The sequence below is a fragment of the Nannobrachium achirus genome, assembly GCF_963921795.1.
Source record: "Nannobrachium achirus genome assembly, chromosome: 15".
NCBI lineage: Eukaryota > Metazoa > Chordata > Actinopteri > Myctophiformes > Myctophidae > Nannobrachium > Nannobrachium achirus.
Genome location: NC_137822.1, coordinates 19,858,196 through 19,883,180, shown reverse-complemented (window position 1 = coordinate 19,883,180; position 24,985 = coordinate 19,858,196). Strand labels below are relative to the sequence as shown.

General features: G+C 43.4%; 1 protein-coding gene across 1 annotated transcript in view; it reads right to left on the bottom strand.

Moving 5' to 3' along the window:
* Window positions 1–24,567, bottom strand: part of fgf10a (fibroblast growth factor 10a) — a gene marked incomplete at both ends in the record, with an annotated part of 44,592 nt that extends 20,025 nt beyond the window's left edge. Inside the window, one exon of the mRNA XM_080742965.1 lies at window positions 24,024–24,567. Within this exon, the coding sequence (XP_080599091.1) occupies window positions 24,024–24,567 (544 nt within the window). The remainder of the gene's footprint in view (window positions 1–24,023) is intronic.
* Between the last annotated feature and the right edge of the window lie 418 nt (window positions 24,568–24,985).

The following is a 24,985-nucleotide window of genomic DNA, read 5'->3' as shown; positions in this document are numbered from 1 at the left end:
ATTCACACTCAGCGACTCTACTTCGGTATGAAACACAGACTTCTGATTCCGTAACACCCGGTGCTTGGGTTTTTTTTTTCGTGTGCACTGGAGCAGTCTATCAATAAGTGCTTTCATAAATCACTGCTTGTAACGCGGGCTTTCTGCTGGCTGCTATTGCCTTGAATTAGTTTTTGTCTTTCTTCCATGCTTTGTGGGTGGTCGCCATAAAGTTGTCTGGTTCCTTCTGACAGTTCTCATTGTATCTCATTTAGTGCAATCCTCTTCTTCTTTTTTTCTTCCACCACTTTCGCTCTCCCACCCTTCTACTCTTGTTCTTCTTTCTCACACTTCACCTCCACTCACTGGCTTCGTACAGTGGGGGAAAGTCACTAAGTGCATGTACTCTAGTACAGTGTGTTTAAGAGGCGCGGTACTTTACTTGAGTATTTGCATTTCATTCAGTACTTTATACGCCTTCTACTGAATTACTGAGGGAACTATAGTAGTTTTTAAACCACAAGATTTATTTGACAGCTTTAATTACTTACTACTTACTTTACAGTTTTATAATAAATTATTAATAAAATAAAACAAACAAAAAATTTCAATTATAGAGTAACCAAGTCATGACATCACTCGCTCATCCCCCTGTTCACGGAAGTAATTTCTCTATGGAGAATAACATTGAGTCATCTTAAATAAGCATTATCTTCCAAAAATAAACAAGCGTTCTCCGCGATATTGTCGGGGAGGTGGCTCTGTATGGTTTATGATAGTCAGTCATTAATATTTGATACAGTCTGTTTCTGGTGAAAATGAAACTAATTCGGCGACAGTAACATTAGCATTTTCTCACCATCAGCTTCTTCATATCCATATGATTCAAACCGCTGAGATCATTTGTTTATGTTTGGAACACAGTTCTTATATAACGCGATATGAAACAAGTCTATGGGAATTCAGAATGGGGGGGGGGGGGGGGGGAATGGGAACCAGGTAGGATGTGTAAATTACGTCAAATATATTATTACATGGATTAAGCTACCAAACAGCAGACAAATTATTCAAATAAGCTCCGTCTTTACCAGCGGCAACACTGAAGTGATGAACACATTGAATAACATAATATCTATCATTCTGTGTAATTACTTTTTCTACCTTGACTATATGTTGATGCTAATACTTGTGTACTTCAACTCAAGTGCAATTTTGAATTCACCTAACAAAGTACGTTTACTCTGTGGCATTGCTACTTAAACTTCTGTCATGAAGTATTCCTCTCGCCTACATGGTGTCATGTCCTCTCCGCCAGACAAGAAACAACCAAACCTTCTTTCCTCACTTCACTCATCCCCTCTCTCTTTCTCAATTCTCTCTCTCTTTTTTTTCTACCTTGTTCATGTCTGGCTTCCATCTCCAAAACAGGAAAATAGAGTGTGCAGACTGGATCATGCTCCCATGGATATTCATTGTATTACCACCAAATGTAATGTAATAAACAAAAGCTAACTCCAACCATCTTGGAGCTGCAGTCTCGCAACAAGCCAGACATGCACTGGAGCACTAATTCACTGTCCAACACGCTATACCGAGTCTACGTTAGACTCAGTATAGTGTGTTGGAACAGTGAATTTCTGACACTTACGGATGCGGTTCTGAAACCAATTTTCTTTCAGAAACCATCAGTAAGTGTCATTCAAAGGAGCTAAGGAGCCAGAGAGTATAGGCGCGCGCCACACACACACACACACACACACACACACACACACACACACACACACACACACACACACACACACACACACACACACACACACACACACACACACACACACACACACACACACACACACACACACACACACACACACAAGGACATTCACCGAATATTCGAATATCAAAGTCACCATTCGACGTCGTTCACCGAAGTCGAATATTCACTTATTTTTATTTTTTATTGTTTCTCTTTAAAAATATATATAGTTTATAAAGCTTGGCTAGATAGGAAGTCATAAGAGCATTGACAACATAATGAGTTGTCAATGCCCCTGGTGGATGCTTACTTAATATTTGACAGTTTGGTCAGTCCTGTCGAATATTCGACTATTCGAATACTTTGAGGTCGAATAATTCGAATACTAAAAATCACTATACGTGAATGCCCTAACACAGACACACACACACACAAACAGAGGAGGGAGGACAAGAACTAAAATTACTTTATGGATTAATCATTTGACACTTCGTGACAGTTCCGCCATTGAATATATCACTTGCTATAGTGATAGATAAGGTAAGTCAAATGATTGTATCGAATAATGTCTTTATTACTGAGGTTCAGCTGTGCTTTGCCATCATAATGACCAATACCAAAGGGCTACAGAGGGGTACATACTGAGAAGGAAAAAAAACTCTCACTTCCATCATTACACACGAATAGTGCAAACACATACATACACACACACGCACGCACGCACGCACGCACACACGCACACACACACACACAAGGGTGTCACAAGGGGGGGGGAGTAAGTGGGACTGAGTTACTAGGGTCCAAGGTGGAGAGGCCTTAATTATTTTAGACTTTAGCTATTGAAAAATAGCAGATATACAAGCTCACAGCGCGGCAGTGCCTGAGTGCTGCGCTGCGAGCTTGTAGATCTGCTATTTTTGAAAAGTCGTGAAAGTGTGTGCAAATCTTTGAATATTATGTATTTTTAAGCAAACATTTGTACTCAAATTTCTGCTTCTGGGGGGTCCCTGGAACTAAATATTTTGAGATGGGAAACATAGGTTTTTCAAAAAACCTTAGAAGGATTTCAAATATTCAAAGACCTGCACAAATGTTCACGATTTAAAAAAAATAGCAGATCTACAAGCTCGCTGTGAGCTTGTATATGCTATTTTTCAATAGTTAAAGCACAAAATAACGTGTAATCCCCAGTCCCAGTCTAAATGGGTTAAACCCCATCCCCTTATGAAGAACATTCATGGGGGGCCCCGCAGTGAATCCTTGTACCCAGGGCCCAGAAACACCCCTGCACACACACGCACACACACACACACACACGCACACGCACACACACACACACACACACACACACACACACACACACACACACACACACACACACACACACACACACACCTCCCCTTGACCCCGTCCCCTGTACCCTGGTTGCCCCCCGTCTCCAGGAACACGGCCAGGGAGACTCCAGGCTGAACCTAAAGGTTAGGGGAGGTTGTGAAAATGTTTCCACTGTTTATCCAAGGGCTTTTTGAAGATTATACTGCGGCTGCTCTCACATGGTGACCTCATCAGCACTCTACGACGCGCAGTGAGTGAGTGCTGGGGTCCGCAGCCGGCGTGTGTGTGTGTGTATTGTGAAATAACTTCACTTGTTAACAGTGTCGGGAACACCCCTCGCCCAGTGAGAGGTTTATATGATGACTTGGTTCTTTCATACGATTCCAGTGCTCAGTCCAGGGACGTGCTGGCCATTGGGAAAAGCGGGACAACTCCCGAATGGCCGGTTCATACAAATAAAATGTCGGCCTTCGTTCCATTTTGGGGGCTGGGCGGCCAACAAAGTAAATCTTCACTGTCGGGAAGAAACCTTGTATCTCCAAGTTTCAAATTTGTATTTTTTTTTTTCCGCAAAGCAAAGCCCTGCTTCATCATACAAGGCCGTTGCACAAAAGTAGTGAAAACAGCAGATCTACAAGCACAGTGCGAGGCGTTGTGTGCTTGTAGATCGGCTGTTTTCACTAGTTTAAATCATTTTTAAAGTTGTACCATGTAACTTTTTTTATAAAACAAATCTTAAAATTGTTCTAACTCTTAAATCGCTAAAGTTTTAGAACACCCACTCCGTTATTTTCAGCTTCTGAAGCCTTCTCTTTATATGTTTTCTATGATCCTGACCGGGGTCCGGTTTTCGCGCAAAAACTACGTCATCATACACTATCGGCCAATCACAGCGAGGGTTATACACTGCCGGCCAATCACAGCGCATCTTGAAGTGGGGTCGCTAGCTATCACAATAGGGCGGCCATATTTGTAGGCGCCCGTGTGTCTCTATCTATACTCGGGTGAAACACTCCGTTTCTCCGGAATGCCTGAACGCACAGGAACCAGGGACCCCTCTAAAGATAGATCTCGGCGAGGTGGAGGCAGACGCGGGGGTGACGCGGGGGTGTGAGGCCCGGTCCGCGGCGAAAAACGGCCGAAAGACGCGGACGCTACTGACCACTAGTTGAGCAACTTACACAGTATCTATCTATAAATGCGAGAAGTCTCTGCGTGTGTGTCTGTCTGTCTGTCTGTCTGTCTGTCTGTGTGTCTGTAATCCGCGTATCTCGAGAACCGTTCGTCCCACCGGCTTCAGATTCGGCACGCGCGTTCCCCGCCGCGGCACGGAGTGCAGTGCCGGGTCTCGACCCGACCCGACGCGCGGTTTTCCCGAACCGGCGCGAAACGTTCGGAATCTCCTTATGCGGGGTTGATTGTTGACATCAGGCTGTTCCGGAGGAAATCGGCGAAAGCTCTGACTCATTGTGACATCACTTCATAAAAGGCTCTGACATCACGTACGCCACATGAGTCAACAAAAAATCTCTGTGAGTGTGTATGTATGTATGTAATCCGCGTATCTCGAGAACCGTTCGTCCCACGGGCACGCGCGTTCTCCATATATGGGCATAAAATGAATGCCCCCATATATGGGCATAAAATGGATTGCAGACAGACAGATACAGATATCTCCATATATGGACATAAATGGACAGAGGCAAACAGATGGTCAAAGATCTCCATATATGGGCATAAAATGGACGCAGACAGACAGATACAGATATCTCCATATATGGGCATAAATGGACACAGGCAAACAGATGTTCAAAACGGGTCCTATGACAACAGGTATAATGAGGTTTGCATTAAAGGGGGAACCGGCACTGTGTCTGCAACACAGTTGGAGGCACAGACAGATACTCCATATATGGGCATAAAATGGACGCAGATAGACAGATATCTCCATATATGGGCATAAAATGGACCCAGAACTATAACTGCAGTGATCTCCATATATGGACATAAAATGGACGCCGACAGACAGACAGACAGATACAGATATCTCCATATATGGGCATAAATGGACACAGGCAGACAGATGGTCAAAACGGGTCCTATGAAAACAGGTATAATAAGGTCGCCGACTAGACGCTGGGCCGCCCGAAGGGCGGCCCAGCTTCTAGTAGCTTTAAATGATAAATACAAAACAAACGGTTTTGGACATACAAGGTTTCCACCCGACAACGACAAAATATAACTCATGTAATTGGCTATAGAGAGAGATCTCTCTCTATAGCGCGCAATGAGGGCCTCTCCAACTCTTTTTCCCGGGCTGAATCAGGGGCCCAGCACGTCCCTGGTGCTCACATTATTACGTTTTTTGGGGGGGAAAGATTAACCCCCCTTTCCTGTGTATATTCATACATTTTCCCCCCAAACATTTCGATGTTAAATAAAAAAGTCATGTCCAAGAAAATACTTTTAGTTTTTCCCCTGCCTTTGCAAAAAGGGACCTCGTCTGCGTTTTTAGCATATCATGTTTAATTTGCATTAGTTGAGGTCTAAGCACAAAGATCATGTTTCTCTTTTAAAGTATGGCAACAAAGTGCCCGAAAATGTATCACGAGAATCTACAGTACGTCTATGTAACTGGCAATGACTGACTGGCAGGAAGAAATGTATACCAATGGAGAAGACAAAACATTCAGAAATGAAAAATGCGACTGTAGCAACCTCATAGGATAAACAAGATGCTTGAAATATGCATTTTATAAACTAACAAAACATTTGATCTGACAGGCTATGACATAAGTCATATATCAAGTGTCTATATGACAATATGGTGCCCAATTCCACCCAATCTGAGCTCCTTTCACTGCCATTAAAAATGTAAGTTAAATATTTCAAAACACATAAAACGTACAGTATGTGAAAAACATTTGTGGAGCTACTTCTTTGGCATACTGGCAGTGTGCACAAGAGATTTGGTGTGATCGGTCCAGTGGTTTGCGAGTTTAGCCCTAGGTACACGCGCACACGCACACACGCACACACACACACACACACACACACACACACACACACACACACACACACACACACACACAGGCCCCTCTCCGAGACTGTGTGTCTCTTACAGGGTTGTGCCATGAAAATGAATTATTTGAAACTAACAGGTTTTCATCGTTGCAAAACCCCAGCTGTTTACTTTCCAATATTATTTCTTGAGCAGGTTGTTTCTTAGATTTTCTTTCCATTCCTATAAGCACAGATGTGACAGAACAAGAAAAGAAGCTCATATTGGGCCTGGAAAAGAACTTGTGCATGTGCGGTTAGGGATGGGACGATAAGCGATATTATCGTTTATCGTGATAAAAACTCAGACGATAATCGTATCGAGGAGATTTAAGTTATCGTGAAATCATCCACCATGCGCAGGGATCAATTCACCTTTTATGTGTCGAGCTGCATATTTAAACCCTCTATTGGTAAAACGTACTTATAATATACTTACTTGATACAGTCTTTTTTCCCCACTCTCTATCAAATCTCTTTGCCAAAAAATTGCCGATCTAACGCGACGCGTTGTGAGTTTGTAGATCTGCTACTTTTTGGCAAATGTTCCGCCCCAGGATAATGGATGTTGGGTATATTTTGATAATCGCGATAATATCGTAAATCGTGATTTCTTTGATCGCAATAATCGTGATTTGAAATGTTCATATCGTCCCATCCCTACTGTGCGGTACTGCCGAGGTACTGGTTTGCACTCATGTGGCTGAAAACAGTATCATCCTACACTAACTGCTCACATCAAAGTCATCTCTGGCCAGTGGTTCTGACCAGAGCCGAAACAACACCAGTCTGTTTCTCATTTCAGTACGACCAAACATTTTTATACGTAGAGTAAAAATTCTTGGGTAGAAAAGAAAAAAATAAGTTTTTTTGTTTTCAAAACCTATTTCACGGTATTTCATCACATTCTTTTGCCCATGGAACTCCACAATATCACATTTTCGTAAAACCGACATGGGGTTGGTGGTCGCAAGCGTATAGAGGAGTAAAAGTATAATATTTGGATCCGGAGATGTAGTGGAGTAGAAGTAAAAGTATATTGGAAATTGGAAATACTCAAGTAAAGTACAAATACCTCAAAATGTTACTTAAGTACTTGAGTAAATGCACTAGGATACTTTACATCACTGTCAGTAGGAGGAGTTGTGACCTATGCTCACTGATCTATTTAGCTTATTCTTGCCTACAGTACATAATGGTTTTATTTCCTTTCCTGACAGGATCTCTCTCTATCTCTCTCTCCCCTCTCTCCTCCCCCCTCTCCCTCTCCTTCTCTCACTCTCCCTCCCTCTCTCTCTCTCTCTCTCTCTCTCTCTCTCTCTCTCTCTCTCTCTCTCTCTCTCTCTCCCTGGGCAGAGTGGGCCAAAACCGCACTGTTCAAGCTGTGTGTGATTTGAAATCTGGCCGAGGTACACAAAGAAAAGCAAGTCCAGATTATTCTGAAAACAAAACAAATAGGATCACCTGAGTGTAAAGCCCATGTTTAAAATACCAGAGGTCTGCCTGTACCCAGCCAACAGATAGCATTACATTTCCTCTGCCACAGACTTCATTCCGGTCCGCATGGGCTGTAGATCATTTTACTGTTAAACAGTCGTGCAACAAAGTAATAAAGATTGCCAGCGTGCCAAAGACAACCGATCTACAAGCTCACGTCTTGTAGTTGGTTGTGTTTGGTGCGCAACGCGATGCAGTGAGGTGTGAGCTTGTTGGAGATGGGCTACTTTCACTTAAGACAGTTGGCGTAGAGTGTGGGTTCCCAAACTTTTGAGCTCGAGACCCAAAAGATAAATGTGGTGTCTCCTATACAGTAGCTGGGATGCAAACTTAGAAACAAATCGAAGCATTTTAAGCACTATTTAATAGTGGAAAAAAAATGGGTCCCGAAGAGAAAGAGTGGTGTCGAGGGAAAACAGGAGCGGTCCTAGCATGGAGCCCTGGGGGACTGTGTTCAGCAAAGCATATCGTTGTTGGCGGGTGGAAACCTTGTATGTCCAAAACCGTTAGTTTTGTATTTATCATTTTAAAAAATGATTTAAAATTGTGAAGAGATCTGCTATTTTCACTAGTTCTGCACAACAGTCTTGTACTTTACGAAAACAATGTACCAATTTGAAACTTGGGAGATACAAGGTTTCTGCCCGACAGTGACGATATAGGGTTTAAGTGGTTAACACCAACACCACCACTAGTACCGCAGAACATTATGTAACTCTCATTTAGAGTTAAAAAAACAAAAAAACAACAACTGAAGCAAATTCACAGTGATGTTAATGGTGGTTAGATCAAAGAAAAAATGCCGTCTGAGTTATTGTGATTCCTGTAACGCAGTTGACTTTGTAACACGACGACTGCCAGCTTCTGTCAAAACATTTCACAGGGCAACGACTGAGGGGCAAAAATTTGCTTTCCGAGGAGAGGCCCTACATGTGACAGCAGTCTGCGTTTTCCCGCATTTTTTCCCCCCATTTACATTACAGTTGCCAACGCAGTGCTGTCTAATTGTTGTGGTTTTCGTTGTTGGCATTCAACCTTTTTTAGTTATGGAAACCACCATGTCACTTTGCACCGCAGATATTATGCACTCTACATACAGTACAGTACATGTAGACTCATGCATCACACGTGTACACACACCCACATGCACGCACGCACACACACACACACACACACACACACAGACTGAGTCTAATTAGCCGGCATTCCTGCCTGTTCTGTTCAAACGGCTAGGCTCTCCAGATGCTTCCCTGTCGACTCAACCCTGGGCTCCCAGTTTTACCTTTGATGGCTCCATTAAGGCCCTCACACACACATACACAGGCGTGCACGCATCTGCGCACGCACGCACACACACACACACACACACACACACACACACACACACGCACGCACGCACAAACACAAACACACACTTTCATCTGTTCCTGTGTGCGTCGGGGCATGCACGCATACAGGAGAATGGGTATACATATATGGCAGTGTGCGCGCGTGCGCGCACGTGTGTGTGTGTGTGTGTGTGTGTGTGTGTGTGTGTGTGTGTGTGTGTGTGTGTGTGTGTGTGTGTGTGTGTTAGGAGGGGGGCTTTTCCTGAGGCAACTGGTGGCTGGGGCAGCAGCCCTGGATCTTATCCATCACAGATGCTACACCCCACCTCCCACTGCTTTACCGGCCACAAATCCTGCATGTTCCCACACTGCACCAGCACCCAGGCCAATACCGGGCCAATACCAGGCCAATACCGGGCCAATACCGGGCCAATACCGGGCCAATACCAGGCCAATACCAGGCCAATACCAGGCCAATACCGGGCCAATACCGGGCCAATACCAGGCCAATACCAGGCCAATACCAGGACAATACCAGGCCAATACCGGGCCAATACCAGGCCAATACCGGGCCAATACCGGGCCAATACCAGGCCAATACCGGGCCAATTCCGGTTGGGCCAATACCAGGGCCAATACCGGACCAATACTGGACCAGCATTATTGCATCTAGAAAAACACATTTTGCAGCAATGGATCGGCTCAGACTAAAATAATTATACATAAAATCCTCAACATTCATTTAACTCATTTAGTTACTTCTCTCTCTCAATTCAATTCAAAGGGCTTTATTGCTCTCTTCTCTGTCTTTCTTTTTCCCCTTTCTCTTCAGTTCTTCCTCTGTTTGTTTGTCATGTTTTTTTTTTTTGAATTTCTCTGTCTGGCGAGTGTGTCCGGTGTACTGTATGCTCGGCGAGAATCTGTCACATAATATAAACAATGAGAAAGACGCTTTGTCAAAACAAATAAGCCCCAACTTAAGATTCCTGCGGATAGTAATGGGTCTCTTGATGTCTGAAGCCACTCTCTCCCCCGAGAGTTGAAACGACGCGACGTGACAGAAGAGATTTCTCTTACAGAGAAGAGATTTTTCTACTCTTGAGACTTTTTGTTTAGCGGTCTGCCAAAGATAGCAGACTTACAAGCACCCAGAGCATTTGCGAGGCAACGCGTTATGAGCTTGTAAATTGGCTATCTCCGGGCAAGTGATACCTTCGTACGCCAATGTATAAATGAGGCTGTAGCAGCGTCGCTGCCTGTGGCTTCCAGACGAAATCTGGGCCTTATTTCACGCATGTTGTAGCCGACAAGTTAATAGAAAAGAGAGTTAAACAGATGGAAGGGTATCAGGCAATGACGACAAGAAATATGTAAATAATGATTGAAAAGGGAGATGACACAGTCCTCCCAGCTCCACTCCCCAGTGAGTCTGGTCAAAAGCTCTTCATCTTTGAAAAAAGATGAAAAACTACAGTCTAACCATGACTGTATGAATGAATTATCTGTGTGTGAGGAAATGGGAATGTTCTCTTTTATTTGTGGTTTTTATTTGTGGGGCGGATATGATTGTCCAGATAAGTTCACCCACTCGAACCGTGCTCATCTCTCTGGCACGCACACACCAGTGTTGTTTTTGACAGCAAATTTTGATTTAGTTTTAGTCATAGTCTTTTGAATAAAATGTCTTTTAGTTTTAGTCATAATTTAGTCACCTGAAAAGTTTTAGTTTTAGTCTAATCTTAGTCGACTAAATATCATTATGTTTTAGGTGACAAAATCTACAGTTGATTTTGTCAACTGAAATGTATTTTGGCAGGCCTTGATGGCATCGTAATGACTGATTTTACACTTGGTTGCGTGCTGAAAATAGCAGATCTACAAGCTCACAATGCGTCGCAGCTATTTTCAGCGCGCAACACCTGAGAGCAACCAAACATAAAATGACTCTCTTCTCCACTAGTCCCTCCCTAACGTTTTAGTCTAGTTTTTATTTTGTTGACGAAATTGTCAATATATTTAGTCATCACAGCTCAGATTTTATTTCGTTTTTTAGTTTTTGTCAGTGAAAAAAACGCAGTCGACAATCATTTTTCGTCATAGTTTTAGTTGACAAAATCAACACTCAAACCGTGCTCATCTCTCTGTTGCGCTCTCTCTCTGGCACACGCACACACACGCACGCACGTACGTACGCACGCACGCACGCACGCGTGCAGCCATGCATGCACCCACACAAACACACACGCTCCGTAGATGACCCTGTACTCTGAGTAATGGTGTCAAAGGTTACTCATACATCTGGACCTCCGGACCTCTACTACACTTCTGTGTGTGCATGCATGCACGCATACGCGAGTGACCTCTGAACAGTGCTAAAGAGGGGCGTGTTTGGGGAGCAGAAGTGAGGAGTGGTTTTATTACAGCTGATATTACGTGGTCAGATTGATACGCTGAAATGATATCGTCGTTGTCGGGTGAAAACCCTGTATGTCCAAAACCGTTCGTTTTGCATTTAACATTTTAAAAAGGATTAAAACTAGTGAAAACAGCCGATCTACAAGCACACAACGCCTCGCACCGCGAGGCGTTGTGTGCTTGTAGATCGCCTGTTTTCAATACTTTTGTGCGACGGCCTTGTATGATGAAGTAGGGTTTACTTTGCGAAAGAAACATACAAATTTGAATCTTTGAGATACGAGGTTTCCACCCGACAACGACGATATGGTGTATATATACCATGTGTGAGCTGAAAGTGCCACGTTCAAAGGTTAAGCTTAAATCCAAACTTAAATCAAAAGACAATGAACAACCAATTGGCACATTCTTTCAGACATTTAATGAACTAAATACATTTCAGATGTCAAGAAGATCAACTTGATTTATAATTTCACAACAAAAACCAAACATTCTATAGGCCAGGCCGCACTCAACCCCAATTCCTAAATATAAGGCCCACACCAGTGAGTATCAGATCTTACGAAGCTACAAATGTAATGGTATCCATAATACAATCAGGTATGATATTGTTTCTCCATATTTTAACTTTTTGTTTTCTTTCACGTAAATTATTGCCCTACTTGATCATACTGCCCCTCACCTCTGGAACTCCCTACCCCCCGACATCAGAAACTGTGAATTACTCCCCACGTTTAAAACCCACCTCAAAACTCACTTCTTTAGGCAGGCATATGCCTGACCTCTTTGTTGCTCTGCAGCTAATTGTTCTGTTTTTATTGTGATTTTGTGATTTGTCCTCTATATTAACTGCTGTTTTATATTGTTGTGCTCTGCTGCAATTTGATCTAGTTGTGATTTTGTGTTTTGTCCTTTGTATTAACTGCTGTTTTTATATTGTTGTACGGCGACCTTGAGTGCCTTGAAAGGCGCCTTATAAATAAAATGTATTATTATTATTATTATTATTATTATACTACTGTCGCCCAAACAACATAGCGGATCTACATGCTCAAAACGCGTCGCATCACAACACTTTTTTAATTGGAATCCTGAGAAGTAACAGTTCCTGACATATATGAGGTTCCCACCCGACAGTATTATTTATAATATCCCCCAGCACAGTCTTGGGGAATGAATGGTTCAGAGCCAAACCATTGTAATGAGGTGTTCATTTCTCAAACTCAAATCGAGTGTGATCCTGGACTGAATCTTTCACTTAACAGGGATTCATTAGTGAAATTTATGTGAAAATCTGTGTGGGATTATAAGATTGGTCCAATGTGCTGCGTTTACTTTGTTTCTCCGCAATATTTTATATAATTGCGTTCTGATTTGCCATTTGAAAACACATTCGACCAAAACATGTTGGACAAATAAGGGACTTGTTAAATCCATATGATGATCCATATGTTTCTACAGGATATTGGTGGTATTACAGATGATGTAAAGGCAGCAAATTATGTCTGCTATTATTTACTGTAACTGTTTGAACATGTTTCAGTGTTGTTTGAACTTTGCATTGTGGTCCTTCATGAAAGTTGTTTGAACTTTGCATTGTGGTCCTTCATGAAAGGTGTATAATCGAATAGCTTGTAATATGTTATGTGAGCTTCAGTATCAGGGTGAGCGTAGTCTCTCAGCACCATTGCCCTAAACACTATAACAACAACAGTGTTGTTGTGTTGGGAATAAACACAGAAGCACTCGGGAGGAAGTGGACTAGGAACGTAGAAGAACCAAACCAAGTTGCTGTTTCTTACACATTTTTGGGCCCCCAGAGCCCAAAAAGTTTATCTATACAGTATATTTTTTCTTTCCAGTCAATCAAAACACCCATGGGAACAGGACGTCTACCACTAACACACCAGTAATACCAGTGGACCTGGAAGAAAGATTACATCGCAAAGGCAGACAGTGGTGTAAAGTAGCAACTATAAGTGCATTTACTTAGTACTGTACTTAAGTAAGATTTTGAGGTATTTGTAGTTTATTTGAGTATTTCCAATTTCTGATACTTTTACTTTACTCCACTATAATTATTTGAAAACTTTAGTTACTAGTTACTTTGCACATATACATTATAGTATTATAAAACATACTTTAATCACTTTAACACTATTTTATACCTAGGCTATTTGAAATCACATGGTAAGCTGTTTTCCAACATTTTGTACTTTTACTTTTGGTGCTTGAAGTATATTTAACTCATGTTGATTTTCATAATGGTCTGCGGCAAATATTATGGTTATTATCTTAGGTAGATTTTAAACAGCCCTGAGCAGTGGTGGCATTATGCACACACAGGTTTATTTACGACCGGCGGAGAAGAAAGTCTATGAAGATGTCAGGGTTACATAGAATGAAAAGCAACGCTGACACTAACCTCTGCAGCATCCATGTGCCTCCTCATAACTCTCTTTTTATGGCGCATGCTGTTACCTTTTCCCATGAGAACTCTTAATAGGCTTGTCAAGCAGAGAGTAGGACAGGGCGAGAGAGCATGGAGATCAAGAGGGCGCGAGGGAGGGAGAGAGAGAGAGAAGGAGCGAGAGAGGACCAGAGAAAAGGGAAGTGGGATGCCTAAGTCAGTGGTTCTCAACCTTTTCAGGCTGTGACCCCAAAATAATCATATTTTAACCGGGGACCCCCAAACCCTGACGAGCATGAAGAGTTGAAGCATTACATTTTGTATAACACGGTTCTATTGTGTATAACACGGTTCTATTGTGAAAATAGCCGATATATTTTCACAATTTCTGCCTCTAATATTTGACAATTTGCCTAATGTTTAATTTGTAATTTTAGAGGTATTAAAAAGTCCTTAAATTGTCACTTTAGAAATGTGCAGATATCCTCTATATTATGCTGGTTTGTTTACTTTTGAGAGAGAAAACAATGTTGCACATTCAGTTAATCATCTGGGGAACCCTGGCCCCAAAATAATTTGGGGACCCACCTGGGGGTCCCAACGCCTAAATTATGCAAAGCAGTACGATTAAAGTACGAATCAGACTTGCAGATCGAGGGGGAATGGCAGAGATTTCAGGAAGTGAAAGCTCTACCATATCTAATGTAAAATTGTTCCCTGGAGTGCCAGCTCAGCTCACCCCATCTCCACTCCCATCCCATCCCAACTTTGGCATGGCAAGAGGAAAACCAAAAATGTATAAACAAAGCTTCCTGGCTGTATTTACTGCACCTTCCTCACTCCTGAAGGTAAATATAGAATAAAATGTACACTTTACAAGCCCTTGTACGAAAAAAAGGAAGAGATTTTTTTATTAAAGAAACTCTTGAGGCTGCGGTTGTTTTTTCAAACAAACCCAGTTACATTTTATTCAAAATGCGTTAAAAACTGATTGAATATTTTCTTTTATTAATGAATACACTTCGGACTTCGGACTCTGAGCGAGGGCTTTTCGTTTGTTTTATTGACGTGGGAGAGGAGTCGACAGTCGAGTGCAGTGAAATATTCACACAGTGTTTATCAACATGAACAAATGAGCGCGGCGGATTTTGGGCCGCAGAAAGAATCACAATCCAAATTTTAGTGAAGCTGGCACAAGCCCGTCCTAATTGAGCCACATAAAACACAAGAGTACAGGCAAACTGCAAACACATGTCTATTTGTGTCTTTTGTTTTATTCGTTTGTTTGCAAACAAGATATGACAGTCCATGCCATACGCAGGATAGAAAACAAGGACGGTTCTGTAGCCTTAGGTTGGCAGCATTATCAATGCTAATCACATAATGCCGCGCAGAATTTGGGGGTTTTAATTCTATGAGTGCTCAGCCTTGAATGGAGCCTTATGAAGTGAGAGGATAAATACTGTCGATGGCCATTGGCCTAATCTTATTTGTGGGTACACGCGCATACTTAAACACTCCACACACACACGCTCGCGCATGCACACAAAGGCTTGGTTTATACTTAGTTGCGCGCTAGTGTCACTTGCCAGAAATAGCAGATCTAAAAGCTCACTAAGCCTTACAGCGTGACGTGTTGTGAGCTTGTAGATCTGCTATTTTCGGCATGCAACAGAGTCACGCAAACACACGTGCACACATGTGCACACACACGCACACACACACACACACACACACACACACACACACACACACACACACACACACACACACACACACACACACACACACACACACACACACACACACACACACACACACACACACACACACACACACACACACACACACACACACACACACTCTATGACCCTGACCTCCATGTGATGTACTACCCTGATCTTTGACAACATGATTAGAAAGGCTGGGTGTGTGGGCCTCTCTCCTTTTCCATCTCCTCAATCAAATCTGTCATAATGACACTGATTTGGAGGCAAACAAGTCACTGCCAACTGCATCTAAAAGGTTGGGGTCCCACAGTATTAGCCAAATAAATGATGTCAGGCGTGTGACACAGACGGCAAATCTCTCGATGTTTAGGTTTGTATTCACAGTCACTCACTGTGTCAATGGTCTTTAGGAGGGCAGTTGCACTCTTTAACTACGAAAGATACCGTTGCTGTTGGGCAATATGGGCATCTCCATATTATCACTATTTGTGTTGTTTAGGTAAATTAACGTCTGACATGATTACTTGATCATACCACAGCGTCACACAAACGCATCCAAAGTAGCAGATCCACAACCCCCAACGCGGCGCAAAGTACAATATGAGTACAATGCTTGAGTGCACGTTACTTTCCACCACTGCCCAGTCGACCTGTAGGTGTCGTTAGTGCAGTGACAGTGAGTGTGTGTGTCCAGAGCTAATATCTGATACCGATGAGTGCCAAGTTCCAACCACCTTGAGCCCACTGTAGCCAGAGTAGACGAACGATCTACAAGCTCACACGATGCATTATTACCTTGCTTGTACCGTAGATCTTCTATTTTTGTCAAATGTTCACCTGTTATGGCATTCCCAGGATAGGGGTGCAAGGGCTAGAACTAATGAACTGTAACATTCATAGCGAGTCCAGCACAACAACAGTGACAGTATTCTGTAAACATTTATGCAGGATCTTTGCAGTGTACGGAACGGTCAAGAGCGATTTCTAATGGTGATTCTTTTTTTTTGCGGTGTGTGTGTGTGTGTGTGTGTGTGTGTGTGTGTGTGTGTGTGCGTGCGTGCGTGAGCGTGTGTGCGCGTGTGTGTGTGTGGTGTGGGGACGGGTTGGCTTTATTTTGTTGTTATAGTTGCAATTTGACACATCTGACACATCCGACAAGAGTTCAGCTGTCGTCGGAATTCGGGCCATATTTCTAAAGTCCAGAGACTCTTAGCGCAACTCGCAGCAGATGGATTGTGAAAGGGAGCAACACATTTGGGACCCGGGTAGGGTTTCACCCACTGTATGTGAGCTATTGAAGAGGACAATACTCCAGGGAGAAGAGGGGGTGGATGGTAGATAGACGGGAAAAAAGAAACCGACATGAGCTGAAACAAACAGAGCATACTGGAAGCTGATGAATGTGTTCACCAACATGCATGCAGCCTCTCTCTCTCTCTCTCTCACTCTAGATCAGGGGTCTTCAGTGTTTTCAGGCCAAGGACCCCTTAGTTGATTTGGAGTGTCTTATCATTTTTGTTTAATTGGTGCAATCTAAAATAAAGACAAAGTTAAAAAAGGACCCTTTGGTTGAGAGAGAAATGAAGCAGGGACCCCCACAAGCTTTTCATAGATTCCATATATATAGTTTAATCGTTTGACCGCACAATCATCAGTGTATTTTGGATTCATGTCAATGTGTGTTTTCAGATATTTAACCACTTGAACCGTCTATACTTAATAAACTTGACCTTTCACTCTGTACTTAGTGTGCTCTTTTTTCCCCTCTACACCAAACACTTTTGCAGAAATATAGCCGATCTACAAGCTCACAACGCCTCGCGCTGCTTGTAGAGCTTGTAGATCTGCTATTTTTGGCAAAGGTTTTCAGAATATGGACAATCGGGTTCAAGTGGTTAATATAAAAAAGGAGAAAAAGGTTTCTATCACACAAAGATTTGGAGGCCCCCCTGTAGTAACTCTTGGGACCCTCTCTATCTTTCTGTGTGTGTGTGTGTGTGTGTGTGTGTGTGTGTGTGTGTGTGTGTGTGTGTGTGTGTGTGTGTGTGTGCGCGCGTGCGTGCGTGCGTGCGTGCGTGCGTGCGTGTGTTTCTCACACATGCTCAGAAGTCTCCGGAAAATTAAGTATCCTCATGATTATAGTGTAAGATCTAATAAAATACAACTAATATGATACGTTAACGTAACATGTCCTTTGGTTGAAGGGCTGGAATCTGACCGTGTTGTTTTAGGAAAGGACTTGTTTAACCTCTGGTCATTTTACCGCAGAGCCTGACTAATGTGACGTGACAGATTAGTGTTAACATAAGCAAACTCATTTCTATGATTGCCCTGCAGGCGCGCGCATGCTCTCACACACACACACACACACACACACACACACACACACACACACACACACACACACACACACACACACACACACACACACACACACACACACACACACACACACACACACACACACACAGTCATTATATACATTTCCCCAAAAATAGCACCTTTACAAGCTTGTAGATCTGCTATTTTTGTCGTACAATGACGTATGTATAGACATAAGTGGTTAAGGCTTACGCAGACAGACAACTCTCTCCCCTTTATCAACCGATATCAATCGCTCAAAATTCTGGCTATGTTGCGTCTGAAATATGTTGAACATCTGCACTTTCTGGAAGAAAGTATATATACCCTACCAGTCAAACGTTTGGACACAGCTCTCATTTAATGTGTGTGAGAAGAAGCTGTGTCCAAACTTTTGACTGGTAGGGTATATATCGTCGTTGTCGGGTGAAAACCTTGTAAGTCCAAAACCGTTCGTTTTGCATTTATCATTTTAAAAATGATTTGGCGTTGTGTGCTTGTAGATCGGCTGTTTTCACTACTTTTGTGTGACGGCCTTGTACAATGAAGCAGGGCTTTACTTTGCGAAAAAACATACAGATTTGAAACTTGGAGATACGAGGTTTCCACCCGATAACGACGATATACTGTATAGTCGCTGTCGGGTATAACCTTGTGTGTCCATAACAGTTTCTTTTCAGGAAATTGAAAAACCTTTGTCACAGGCGCCCGTTAATACATTTCATCGGTTAAATATTTATGAAACAAACGGACAGACGCATGCAACCACTTTCAGTTGCAACAACGATTGTCAGAAACGGCGAGAGAGAGAGAGAGAGAGAGGAAATATGACCTGCAAAGCCCTGGCATCCTCACACACAACTTCATATTTCAGAGGGCTCTCAGATGAATGCAGATGCATGTCAGATCTCAGTACACCACAACAGAATGGACTGTTTATCTGTTGGACAATCTCTTTAAAGCCATGACCTTTTATAGTTGGCGATGTGTTGCATGAGTGCGTGAGGCGTGTGAGGGTGTGAGTGCGTGAGCGTGCATGTGTGCGTGTGTGTGTGTGTGTGTGTGTGTTAGCGAGGGCTGCAGGCAAGGGGAGGGGGAAAGAGACGCTAATTGAAATTCCTTCAGCCATGTCTGGCAGAGCCTTGGTGTCTGAATGAAACACGCGCGCGCACGCACGCACGCGCACACACACACACACACACACACACACACACACACACACACACACACACACACACACACACACACACACACACACACACACACACACACACACACACACACACACACACACACACACACACACACACACAGGCCCTAATAAAAATGGGCTTTGCCATATGGAGGCCATGTGCAAAACTGGCCTCTCCTTGCTCACAAGTGTGTGTGTGTGTGTGTGTGTGTGTGCATGTGTCTGCATCCGTGCGTTTGTTGCCCATGTTCTCTTTCAGCAGGAGGGCGTCTTGTACGAGCCCAGAGATGGACAGGCTGATACACATCATGACACGTGTACGTACTGTAGGAGAATGAGTGATAAAGTCCACTTTATGGACGGCACCAGATCCATGGGACGCGTGCGTGTGTGTGTGTGTAGGTGAACACAGCGATAAAGACGTTACGAGCCCCGGGACACGTGTTGTTGCTTCCCTCCCACCCGTCCCAAACAGGGACGCTCAACCTCTGGTGGGCCGTAGGGATACTGCAAGTATAGGGATGGGACGATAATCGTTATCGTGATATAAAAAAAAAAGAACATGCTCACAATAATCGCATCGTGGAGATCTTTATATATCGTGAAATTGTCCTTCGTCATGCACTGGGATCAATTCACCTTTGATCCAACGGTGTGATGTCATCAAGTTGTACTTTACAATACAAACCCCAAAATCAATCCTCCAGTTCTAGGCAACACAGAAGGGGGGGGAACAACTCCTCTAAGGTATATTAATGACATAGTTCAATATTGAAAATGGGTGGTCTTCCCCTTTAAGTACCGTACTTAATTGAGGAATTTGTACTTTTACTTGAGTATGTCCTATATTTCCAATACTTTTAGTTGCTAGTAACTATGCACATATATAAATAACTATATTATAAAACATACATTAATCCACTTTAGCCCTATTTTATAGCTATAAGCCATTTGAAAATAGCCGGTCATACAAGCTCACAACGCATCGAGCTTGTAGATCTGCTATTTTCAAACATTTTTTCAAAGTATATATTGATGCCAATACTTTTGTACATTTACTCAAGTCATTTTTTCATTCCAGACTTTTACTTACAGAGTATTTCTAAACTCCAGTATTGATACTTTTACTGAAGTAAAAAAAAATCTGAGTACTTTTTTCCACCACTGGAGACCATTTTCCCATCAAGGGCCCCCAAATTGATATGCAAACGGACCCCTATCTGAAAATATGGCCTATTATGCAATCCTGCATTAGAGAGTGCAAATGGAACCGTGGCCGTGAGAGGGTCAATTTGGTTCCCTTTCATACTCTCTGTGTGCAGAGTTAAATTAACACCGTGGATTAAACGGTGTAGGTTAGAGGAAAGAGCTTGTAATCTGGAAGCCCTCAGCCCTGAATCCCCAGACCGCCTGGCAGGGGAAAAGAGAACGATGAAATGGTCATCAATTATTTAATTTGGTATCAACTGTGCTGTGAATGTGAAACATCAAATAATGGTGGGAAAACTGCATCTTAGGGATAACAAGTAGGCCCAGCTGTGTGATGAAACAATGCGATCACGTGCAGGGGTGTCACACGCAAATTCTGTGCCCTGGGTACAAGGATTCACTCACATTTTGTGCTTTAACCATTGAAAAATAGCAGTAGCAGTCTTGTAGATCTGCTATTTTTGAAAATTTGTGAAAATCTTAGTCTTTGAATATTTCAAATTCTTCTAAAGTTTTTTTTTAAAAACCTATCTTTCTGTGTCAGTGGTGCTCAAACTTTTTTATGTGAAGGAATCCCAAAATTATATGTATTTGGCCACGGACCCCCATCTCAAAATATTTGGTTCCAGGGACCACCCAGAAGCAAAATTTGAGTTACAAATGTTCGCTTAAAAAGTACATATATTCAAAGATTTGCATATGTTTTCACGACTTTTCAAAAATAGCAGATCTTGCGCGGCACTCGGAGCTTGCATATCTGCTATTTTTCAATAGCTAAAGTATATAAAATAATGAAGGCCCCTCCACCTTGGGCCCTAGTAACTCAGTCCCACTCCCCCCCCACCCTCCCCACCCTTGTGACACCCCTGATCACGTGTTACACATGGGTTGCACATCAAAACCCTCAGTTGTGTACGAAACCCTCACTTGTGTACGAAAAATATAGTTGCTGTCTTTGTAAAAACATACAGTAAATGCACCTGATTGTAGGCAAATAAGAGCATGTTTAGTATACTGTATGGACACACACCACAAGACGTTGTGTGCTTGTAGATCTGCCATTTTCACTAGATTTGTGCAACAAAATTATACAGTACGATGAGGCAGGGGGGCTTTAATTTCTGGAGAGAAAAAAACCATTCGAATTTGAAACTTGGAGATACAAGGTTTCTGCATGACAGTGACGCTATGGTTGTTTTTGTTTTTGTTGTTGCTGTTGTTGTTGCTGATGACGATGTTATTCTGATACATACAAGAACAGCGATGCATTTGAGTGAGCGGAAATGTTTTAACTTTGTTTGACTCTCAAACGGGTCACGGGATAAACTGTTCCAAAGCCGGCAAATAGCACCGAGCAATTATATCCCATTAAGTTAACATCAAACAAGTGCAATTATAAATACACGTAAATATTGCCAGCCAAATGCGATTACCCAACGCCGTGAAATCCTCAGTGTTAATTAATCAACTCGTAACATTTGGTGGTTACGTTTATGTACACTTAGTTCCAGAGTCAAATTAACATTGACAATTTTACTGTTAAGGTTTCAATAGACTGCGTTCTGTTTCATATTTATAAAGTTATGTCTCCCCCCATTAATAACTATTGTTCCCCCTCCATTACTGTACATTAACCCACCATCAGCTTACTGGACCCCAGAAGAGACATGTGGATTGTTTTGGGTGGCTGCCAGGCATTAAAGACTGTGAGATGCATGACGGTGGTAAAACGAAAGAGACAAGAGCGTTCTTGTGCTTTGCCTCACTCGTGTTTGTCTAAAGCGGTGGTCCTTGTGGGGGATCCGGGGGGTCCCCCCGGCAAGACCAGTTAATATAATGCAGCATCGGAAACCACTTTAACACTATTGCATACTTCGGTTATTCTAAAACAGAAAGCGCACATTTGTGGAACATTTTTGAATAATTTCTTCTTTCTTTTATTCTCATGTGGGATCCTGGCAAAAAAATCTTTTCAGTTGGGGGTCCGCGGCCATATAAATATGGGGGTCCTTGGTATGGAAATGTTTGAGAACCACTGGTTTAAAGCAGAGCACGTTTTGTTGCTTCACGAAACCTGCAATACAAATACTGTAGACTACAGCTTTCCTTTCTTCTATGAATGACTATTAAAACATTCACATCCAGCCAACACGTCGCAATGACGTCGGAGTCTCGCAATCTATACCTTTCATGTCCTGGATTCCAACCGCGGCCCCCCCATTTGAGCAGCAACGTCTCAACTGTTGAGCTATACGGAGAGTTCATATGGGGAAATATTTCCATTTGAATTTCATGCAATACCTCTCATCAACCAGTAGTGGTCCTCCCCTACCACAGGATATAAATGTCACAATAGAAGGGCATCTCTAACCAAGCAGCTGTATTAGTTATATTGTATTAACATACTCTCCCATACAGATGCGTTAGAAGAACACACGTTTTAGTAACTTAAAAAAAGTTACGAATTGCAGCTTTAATTTAACATGACTTTACACATTGCACCACCAAGTAAATCCTAACATAAAATAGCAGCTTGTACTGAGCACAGTATATCTGTCAGGTTTGATGATGTGTTTATTCTTGATGTTTTCCCAAAAGAAGCACAACGTTCTCTGTGCAATCTCTGTTAAAACATCTCCTCTCCTCTCCATCACCTTGCTCACCCTCCTCCTTAATAGCACTCTAGTCCCAGACTTTCTACAAATGACATACATGTGTAGGCAGGCCGATCTACACATGGTGAAAGCCAGGGAACAAACCGCCTACAGCCCAGTTATCAGTTCAGTTCTACTGTCTTCACCTGCCTGCCCCCACAAAGGGCTCAAGGGAAACTATTACACTCCACAGAAAACATACCAAATAAAGTGGGAAACAAAATGGGAGACAGACCATTCATTTGTCAGCACACTAGAGAGTATTTTTTACAGTGTATAAAAAAAGATGGCCTGGATGAAACATCATGAATGCTGATGACATTGGAAATAATTTTTTAGGCTGTGTACTTTTAGGCCGTTTTGGCCGTTATTGTTTCTTCAGCAAACGTGAAAAGGTGAAAAGTATTTTTGGAAGAGCACTCCAAATGTATCCAATATTGTTTGTGCTCTTATTGAGAGCAACCTCCACCGAGCGAGTAAGTACACTCATGGGTTCAATAAGTTTGCTCAGTGACATTTTGACAGCACAAAATGGCAGCACTGGAGACTAAACGTGGGGCTCCCAATTACAGGCTGGTCAATCTAACCACCATACCACCCTGCCACCCACCCGTTCCCTTGGATGTTGGCACGCCCAGGCAAAGGGAGGTTAAATGACCATCACAATCAATTAAACCACCGTTTAACAAAGCCCTGTTTTCAAAACATCGCAGGCAACCTCATTTGCCATTTTTTATGTTTTTGTTAAAGTCTGAAATACATTCACATTATCCAAAATAGGAATGGCATGCAGGTTGAAAGTGGTTACCCACTTGAACCCCAGCATGCTTAGCATGCTTATTCTGGGGGGGGGGACATTCGCAAGAATAGCAGATCTACAACGCAAGTTTGTAGATTTGCTATAGTTGGCGAAGAGATTTGGTGTAGACCGAGAAAAAAAAGCCACCCAAGTACAGTACTCATGTCCATTTTTACTAAGAATATAGGGTTTACATGGTTAAGAGCTGAGAGGATTCCCTGAGAGGCGTTCTATGGGGACACACAGTATGAACCGTAAACCCTTCAAAGAGATGAGGTGCAAAGGGAGCTGGACTTACTGTAGGGGTCGTCTTCACTCTTGGTGCCGTTGACCTTTCCTTTCTTGTCGATGCGCAGGAAGAACTTCTGGAAGGAGAAGAGCTTCCTCCGACGCACATCTCCCTGGAGATGGTTGTAGCTGCTCCGCACATGACGCCCGACGACCGTTGCCGGGGACGATGGCGACGACACGTTGGTTGCCCGTGGCAACCTCGCAGAGGAGACCGCCGGCAGTGGTGGCGGAGGTGATGATGATGATGATGATGCTGACGATGCCGACGAGGAGGAACGCAGGACGCGGAAGCGAGGGTTGCCTCCTCCTGGTGCATTGTGGTCTCTTTCGGAGTCTGAACGCAGCGCAGATGAAGATGACGACGATGATGACGATGACGACAATGGAGAAGCGGGGGACAACGACAAGGAGGAGGAAGGCGACGGGCCGAGCACCAGCACCAGGAGGAGAAGGAAGGTGAGGGAGAGGAGGAACGAGGAGGGAGGTCTGCGGCGGAGGCGGGAGGAGGACCAGGCGACCGGTGCACCTTGTGTCACTGTCCATCTACACATGGTAGTGGAGCTGAGAGCGCTGTGGAGAGGCTCAGGGGCTGGGGCATGCTGAGCTGGGGGCAGGGAGAGGGGTGTAGAGCGGGAGAAGCCCCCCCTGACCGGCCGAGGACACCACCTCCTCCACCTCCTCCCTCCGGAGACCCACCACCTCGCCTGGACCGCGGCAGGCGCCCGAACGCGCAGAATGGCTGTCTTCCTCCGAGGTGCTGCTGCTGCTGCTGCCGACGACACCGCCTCTGGTGCCACAGGTATCGCTGCGGAGCCGGGGGGCCCTGGCGGGGGGTCTCTACGGCGGGGCAGTCAGCGCTGACGATGGGGTCGGGGCGTCTGTCCCGTGCTAGAGCTGATGAGCTGCCCTGGCGGCGGTGACAGCGCTGGGTCTTCACTATCGGGGAGGCGAGAGCGATATGCAGCTGGA